Source organism: Mauremys mutica, chromosome 2, assembly GCF_020497125.1.
Source record: "Mauremys mutica isolate MM-2020 ecotype Southern chromosome 2, ASM2049712v1, whole genome shotgun sequence".
NCBI classification, from domain to species: Eukaryota; Metazoa; Chordata; order Testudines; family Geoemydidae; genus Mauremys; species Mauremys mutica.
The window spans coordinates 252,093,471-252,101,103 of record NC_059073.1 but is presented as its reverse complement, the minus strand read 5'-3'; the positions used below and the strand labels follow the sequence as shown (position 1 = coordinate 252,101,103).

At 41.1% G+C, this 7,633-nt stretch overlaps 1 protein-coding gene across 2 annotated transcripts; it reads right to left on the bottom strand.

Annotated features, from left to right (window-relative positions):
- Positions 1–1,609: 1,609 nt before the first annotated feature.
- FAM237B (family with sequence similarity 237 member B) lies at positions 1,610–7,380 on the bottom strand. 2 transcript variants are annotated; one of them, XM_045007670.1, is made up of 4 exons: positions 6,971–7,380; positions 6,694–6,784; positions 3,247–3,643; positions 1,610–2,057 (listed from the first exon to the last, which is right to left on the bottom strand). In XM_045007670.1, exons 3-4 carry the CDS (start codon positions 3,626–3,628, stop codon positions 2,029–2,031), a joined length of 411 nt encoding a protein of 136 aa, XP_044863605.1. In that variant the 5' UTR covers positions 3,629–3,643; positions 6,694–6,784; positions 6,971–7,380; the 3' UTR covers positions 1,610–2,028. The 2 variants fall into 2 exon arrangements, with proteins under 2 accessions (XP_044863605.1, XP_044863606.1); XM_045007671.1 differs by lacking the exon at positions 6,694–6,784.
- Positions 7,381–7,633: the final 253 nt, after the last annotated feature.

Below are 7,633 nucleotides of genomic sequence, written 5' to 3'. Positions count from 1 at the left end.
TGATCTCTGGAACCCTCCTACCCCACGGGGTCCTAGACCCTGGACTCCAGCACAAGCACACAAAGCAAATGAAACCACATGTATTAAGGCAAATGGCTTGGGTTATATCTCATGCAGTTGGGAAGCCATTCAAACTGAAGCTAATTCAAGATTGGTGCACATTGGAATCCAGACTGTAGTATGGCACATTTGTGAGAGCCTGTAGTGAATCTCATCACTCACCCATTGTAAAGACCCTTTACAAATATGCCCTAAGAATCACTCCAGCCCATCCTGCAGGTTACTCGACTGGTAACCATGTATGCTAGTTCTTTTGAGACTTAAGTCCCAGGGCTTGGGATAGATAACAAAAATATAACAGCCATTCTAAGAGTTTGTCCTTTTCAGGTGAGTAGAAGTTGACTTCAGGCAGACTGGAGTTTTAAGACCTCACAAAAACATCATCTCCTTTGCACCCAGCATCTGGAGTGTTATCCTCTCCCAGCCCAAGAAGGCCCGTCCAGCCCTTGTAAGAAGGTTGTAAATTTTAAGACAGTGACTGGGGGAAGCCTTCTGGATATTTTCCCCTTTAAGCAGGAGAATCTTGTCAAATTCCTAGCCCAGTGAAATCACACTTGTTTTGCTTCTGCCCAGTAGTATTTTGGGGGCAGTGCTGATAGAAGTCAGAGCCAGCAGAACTGCAGGAGTAAGGGTGGCAATGCCATACCATGCCACCCTTACTTCTCTGCTGGTGGTGGTGGTGGCAGTGCTGCCTTCAGAGCTGGGCACCTGGCCAGCAGCCACCGCTCTCCAACAACCCAGCTCTGAAGGCAGTGCCTCTGCCAGCAGCAGCAGAGAAATAAGGGTGGCATTACCGTACCATGCCACCCTTACTTCTGTGTAACATTTGACTTTTGCACTGGGAGGGATGGCTACAGGGGAGCTAAGGCAAATTTTGGGATGGCTATAGCCCCCACAAGGCCCTCCCAGTGCCACCCCTGTAAAGGGCTAGACCTTGATTTAACTTTCTGCCATACGTCGCACAGCTCCAGAAGCAAACCAGAAAACAAGTGTTGACTTGGAGAACCACAGTTCATTGCCAAGTTCCCCTGGCTTGGGAAGAGACCAATAGTTGGTTATTGCCCCCTCTTTGCCAGCTCTGTGCTGGATGGTTTCTTGTAGTGGAGGCAAGACTCCATCCGTTCTCCACTCCATGCCCATCTGCCTGAGGCTGCTCTCCCACTGTGCTGCAACCTGCAATGCAAGTAGTCCACGTGTGGGATACGTTGCACCCCTTTTACTCTCACCTGGGTGCATAGGGCACATGCTAATCTTATGCAAAATACATAACTGTCCCTTTTTTATATTATATATGTACTGAATTGTAACTAATCAGCTACACAAATGGACAAGTATGAGACAGTGACTATTATTCAGTCCTTGTTGCATAGAAAAATATTTTAATTAAACTATAACCAAGACCAAGCAGTGATCAAATACAAACTTAGAGGCTGCGCAAGACACTACATCAAGCATAATCTCTCCCTTTGGGTTGATATTGGTACTTTTTTGCAGATCTTAAAACTGAAATCCATTTCATATGCAAGATACTGTATAAAATATGCTTGTTGCCACTGAACTCTGTTGTTTAATGTATAAAAATATATTGGGTTTCCATTGCAGTTAACATTTTAAAAAAGAATTATTTGAAAGATGAATGTCTACAAAAATATAACACTAGTTTAAACAGATAGGTTTACCTGAGAGAACACAGATATTGACTCAAAATACATAAAGCATTCACATGTCCAGTGGTGGGGAAAGGCAACCTTGGTACATTTAAAGAAAGGGGAACATGTTAGTAACACACATCTGAAGTATTTATCAATTATCATGTGCTCGTAAAGCATAAAACAAAATCTCAAAACCCATCAAAGGAACAATGCTCATAAGCAGCTACAGTACAGGCTGTGCTTTTGACAAGCAGGCTCTTTTCCTTCAGTTCGATGTCATCTTGCTGAGGTATCGTCATTTTTCTCCCATTTTGGCCTAAAACTGATGTTTTGAGAAGTCTGACCCTGCAAGATTAGAAAAGAGGGCTAGTTATTAGCCTAGCAATCTGTTTAGGAATGCTAGGGTTATGTGACATCTTTTATTTTGGTCTATTCAATTTGGGTGTCATGTTCAATCTAAACCAGGGGTAGGCAACCTATGGCACGTGTGCCAAAGGCGGCACGCGAGCTGATTTTCAGTGGCACTCACAGTGCCCAGGTCCTGGGGGGCTCAGCATTTTAATTTAATTTTAAATGAAACTTCTAAACATTTTGAAACTTATTTACTTTATATACAACAATAGTTTAGTTATATATTATAGACTTCTAGAAAGAGACCTTCTAAAAACGTTAAAATTTATTACTGGCACATGAAACTTTAAATTAGAGTGAATAAATGAAGACTTGGCACACCACTTCTGAAAGGTTGCCAACCCCTGATCTAAACTCTTTGCTGCTGTAAAAAAAAAAAATCTACTGGGGGGTTATATTATTTTGGGGCGAAACTATCTCTAGGGATTGGTTAATAAGATATAGAGCCAGTCACCCAGAGGCTGCCAGTTCAAATCCTCTCAAAAGCAACAGTGACCTGTGAATTTGTTACCATTTGGTGGTTCTCAGTGGCTAGGTGTCCATGTTACAAAAATAAGCACTAATAGTATGTGTCAGTGGGAAGAATGAGACTTGAATGGACAGGGAATCTGAACCTCTCCTATAGATGATTTCTCCAGGTCAGAGGTGAAGCATAATTGCTATGAAGATTTCACTGTTGCTATTTCTTTTACATCTATTCTGTGAATAAACAGAATTCAGTCTCCAACCTTGTTAGTTTGGCATGATGAGCTTTTATGAGCACTACATTCACATGGACACTTTTAAGAAAAACCTTGGTAAAAATATAATAGCTTAAGAAAGTAATTATGGCCCAATTTGCCATGAATAGAGCACATAGTAGGGTTATATGGGCATATATGATCTAACACAATCTGAACAACACACAAAATTCTTCAAAATTTGATGCACTATAAATGTAAAAGTAGAGAAGGATGTAAATTATTATTAAAATGGCTTTGCAAAGGATTTGATAAAGAAAGATGGGCAGAAAACTAGAAATGATTGTGCTGAGTTGTCTGAAAAATAGACAGTTGAAAGATGGAACAATATTATGGCTTTAATGGCTCGTATTTAGTTGGTTGGCATTGTACATTAGAGTTACCTTGTGAGGTTCTCTGTGGGTATGTGGAAAAATAGTTGGGAGATAGTAATTGTCTTCTGCCCATTCCATGGGACCTTGAAAGCACACAGTCTACATACATATCCCAGAAGTTCTGGGCTAAGTCATTGAAGAGTTCATTATGCTTGGCCTTCGGTGATTCTTTTAGGAACATCATGAAATCCCAGAGAGCAATGATAGCATCTGCTACCTTGAGTTTCTTCATTTCCACCAGCCTATGAGAGGAGCTCTCCCAGCAGTGATGGTCAATCTCACCTAGGCTTCCAGGAGGTTCTTTCTGATATTCTGGATTGGCATAAGCCAAATTCACTATCAATATACAGCCCAACTGAAGGTACCACCTTCTTCTACACACAGAGTCCATGCTTCACACTGGTACCTAAAAGAAAGGACATAAAAACAAGAGTAACTTTGCCCTTCTCTAATGCTTTCTCACATAACTTTAAAAGATATCCCTAAAATGATTTATGAATTGTAGTCATGCATAACACTTAACATTTATAGCACACTTTTCATTTCCAAAGCACTAGTGTAAACATTAACCAATACAATATGCTTTACACTATGCTTGCAAAGCAGCTACGTATTATTAACTACATTTCACAGATGGAACAATTAGGATAAAAAAGTTCAATGACTTGCCAATAGTCACAGACTATGTTGGCCTCAGAGCTGGTCTTAGAATTCAGGAGCTCCCATCTACCACGCCTGTGTTTAGACCACCCTGCCTCTCTGCTAGTTGTTCAATTATTAGTAAAGATTTAAAGAATTATAACACTCATGTTTAAAATTATTGCAATCAAGTATCAGGATTATAAACAATCGGCAGTTCTGCCAGTCACTAACCATTCCAATTCAGACTGGCAGTAACAGGGCAAAGAGTAAACTATTGCACACAGAATGAGGCTTTCCAGCTATAACAGAGGGAAGATTAAGTCCAAAGCTGTCTTCTTTCAGTATTGCATTGAAATTAAGCAAAGACTTATTATAGCTTTTCTAACATGTATGCATAAAATATTAGATATCTAGAGAGAGCAGAATGGGAGAGGCAAAGAGTAGCAACCCCATCAGTCATAATGGAAAGCCAAACACCACAGCGTATACAGCCATTGTGAGCTGATCTACACTGGGAAAATTCTGACCTGAAATTCTCCACGGGTGCAGCTCTATCTGCTCAGAATAACTACTCATGCTAAACCATCTGTTCCACCTTGTATTTAGCTGTGACACTGAGTACATTTCCCAGACCTGCAGAAGAGCTCTGTGTAGCTCAAAAGCTTGTCTCTCTCACCAACAGAAGTTGGTCCAATAAAAGATATTACCTCACTTACCTTGTCTTTCAGAACAGGGTTAGATAGCACAATGCTTAAAACACCTGAGACCTCTCTGCCCTATAGCTTCCACTATTGTTACCATTGGCTGAGCTACACTGATGGAAATTTACAGGTCTGAAGTTTCTCACTGAAGACATACCTAAGAAAGCAGCTGAGATGAAAGCTGGGAGATGAAAGAGCTGGAGACAGGATGTACCTTGTAAATAGGAAGAACACTGCTGATTTGTTTCAGTAGATAATCTCTTTGTTTCTGTGTCTTTTTAATTATTATTCAAATCCAAATGAAGCATACTTTAAAAGGAAATCTGTTCCACTGTGATGCAACTTGTATTTTAATTCAACAATTATTCTCCTCAGCGTCCATATATTCCCAGTGTTTGAATACAGGTGGAATAAAATGATTTGCAGAGACCAAGTTAATTATGGCTTATCGGCCTAATCCACATCTCATTGAAGTCAATGAGAGCCTTTCCATTTTTTTGACAGGATAGGTCATCTCTCCCCCAAGGTTTAGAGCCATCTCCTCTATTTGAACCCAACAGTCACAGGCCTCAGAACCTTAACACTAAATATAGGAAAACACCAATACACAGTAAAGTGTATGAAATTGTTGTTTCAGGGATATACAAACTGTTAACTGTCCAACCACTTGGGGAATGATTAGCATTCAGTCAAGAGAACCTTATTATTCCTCTGCTGACTGCCTGAAGAGGTCACTCTCTCAAATTCTGCTAGCCTACTCTCACAATACAGGCAGATCTGCAGGCTGGAGTTAAGGTTGAGCTGTTCATTATGTCTCTGCAGAGTAAACTTACACTATCATGATTTGGATGACCCAGTAATTACACATGTCCATAAGAGCAGTGTCTTGGAAGAGCCCTTCATCGTAGTTCTCAAACAACAGTCAGGAGAAAGCAGATCTGTTTTCTATTTCCAGCACTGTCACAGACCTGCTAGGTGACCTTGGGTAAGTCACAGCCTAGCTGAGCCTTTTTTTTTACTATCTCTATATAATATGGGTATAATAATATGAAGCTACTTTACAGGATTGTGAGAAGAATTAATGTTTTTAAAGCACTTTGCGAGCCTTGCAGAAAGGCACTGCATGCTCAGTATTGTGATTATATCCAGTGATGAGATTGATTGTTTTAGGGCCGGAAGGTAATACCAGCTTCTCCTCTTGATTTCCAAGTCCCAGGCACCACCGTTAAGCACCAGCTAATTAACACTTGGAACGCAGCAGCCCAGGATGGCTTCAGCTGTGGCACCAAAAAGAAAAGTTTAAAAAGAAGCAAAAGATTGTGAGAACTGTCTCAAACCCAGCAGCAGCAATGGGACTGGCAAAACATCCTTTAGACACTTCAGTCCCAAAACCATTATCCAACTTTTAGTTCTGAGGCAGGGATCATCTACGCTGTCCCTGTTCTGTGCTCCCTGTCCTTTAGCTGGTTGTACGTTTTTCTTAGCCCCTCCTCTCAATGGGCTGGGGGGAGTACAGATACATAAACGAGACTGAGGAAAAAGATAGATGATAGTAAAGGTTTGAAAACATTTTCCCTCATTTGATATTTCACCTAAATTCCACCCTGCAGATTTAGCTGCCACAGCATTTATAACCACACTTTTCACCGCAGTCAGATAGTCCCGTACCAATTCTCAAAGTAAAAACAGCAAAGAAATATGTGAGCTACCAACTTTCAGAGGTGTCAGGCAAATACAAAATAGTGATTTGGGCCAAAAAAAGTTTTACACTGGGTCCCAGGAATTTGTTGTATCTCCCAACTGGGTTTCCTTCCAACCAGAATAATTTTGTGAGCCAATAATAATAACAGTAACACAACATTTTTCAAAGTGCTGGCAACCAGTCCCTCATTCACCCTCACTGCATAGGCTAGATAACCACTAATATATTGAATCTAATTCTGTTCTAAACCTTTCCTTTTTATCTATGGTTAAAGGTCAGTTGGTTATACCTTCTTCTGCAGAGTAACATTTTGTAAGCATGTGTTCAAGTTTCTCTGAATGTTTGTTCTTGCCTGTGTTACTAGAAAGAAGTATTCAGTAAAACAGGGATGAAATTATTTGACTTCCTTACTTTCATTTCACTGGTGCAGTAAGGACATGTAAGTGCCTTGGTTATGAAGCAGTAAAACAGCAGCTCTGAAGTCACCACCAATTTTTATCAGCTGCCAAAAGCAGAAAACAAAAATTACAAAAGTCAGTTGCCATCTGAACCCCTGAACCAGGAGCAAACCCCAGAACAGCTCTTGACTGGGACTTGACAAGTCATGAGCTAACGACTGTCACTATTCAGCACAGGACAAATTAGTTTCACAAAGGAAATAATTTAAGTAACAACGTGAAATACTTACAGGGATACTGTGGTGAGAGCAAATACTCTATCCCGTGAAACACTGGGGATCAGCCACTTGTCGAAAAGGAAATAAAGTCCTGAACTGGCTGCTGGAGTCCAGTAGACTGAAGAGGCTGCTGCTCTAGGGAAATTGGAATTGCACTGCACTGCACAGAGCCTAGGAAGACAGTGACACTGACAAAGCAGCAACAGCAGCAGCATTAACTCCAGCCAGTGGAAACGGGGAGGAGAGGGGGCTATTGATCTGAAAGTCCCACCCCTATCTACATCACCTTCTCTGAGTCAATCTCGCTCAAGTCCCTGTCCCCTTGTCCCATTCTGAATGTGTGTATAAGGTGGGGGTGGAGATGGACATAGGTACAAACTAAAAATGTAAGAAGTCCCCACTCTCCAAATCATTAATGTGCATGAAGGCTCCCCCCGCCCCCAACACAAACTTCAACCTGCCAAGGTAGTTTCAGTACAGCTGTCCCCCAGTCCCCTAGATAGATTCTGTCCTGTCCTGTGTTCTCAGTGTGAGGACAAGATATTTTAAAGTGTCACACTTCCCTGTTATCTGAGATCATCAGAAAAGTTACTGCTTTCCCTACTCATCCTCCAGGTTAGGGTGTTAACTTCTTATCCTACCCTTAATTTAGCCCCAGTTGTATAAATCTAAGTT

What these genes read in the sequence shown, in the direction of transcription:
- FAM237B (XM_045007670.1), bottom strand. Translation starts at nt 3,628, where the DNA reads ATGGACTCTGTGTGTAGAAGAAGGTGGTACCTTCAGTTGGGCTGTATA. An exon ending in CCCACAGAGAACCTCACAAG is followed by an intron (nt 2,058 to 3,246) that starts GTAACTCTAATG and finishes CTAATCTTGCAG; the next exon opens with GGTCAGACTTCTCAAAACAT.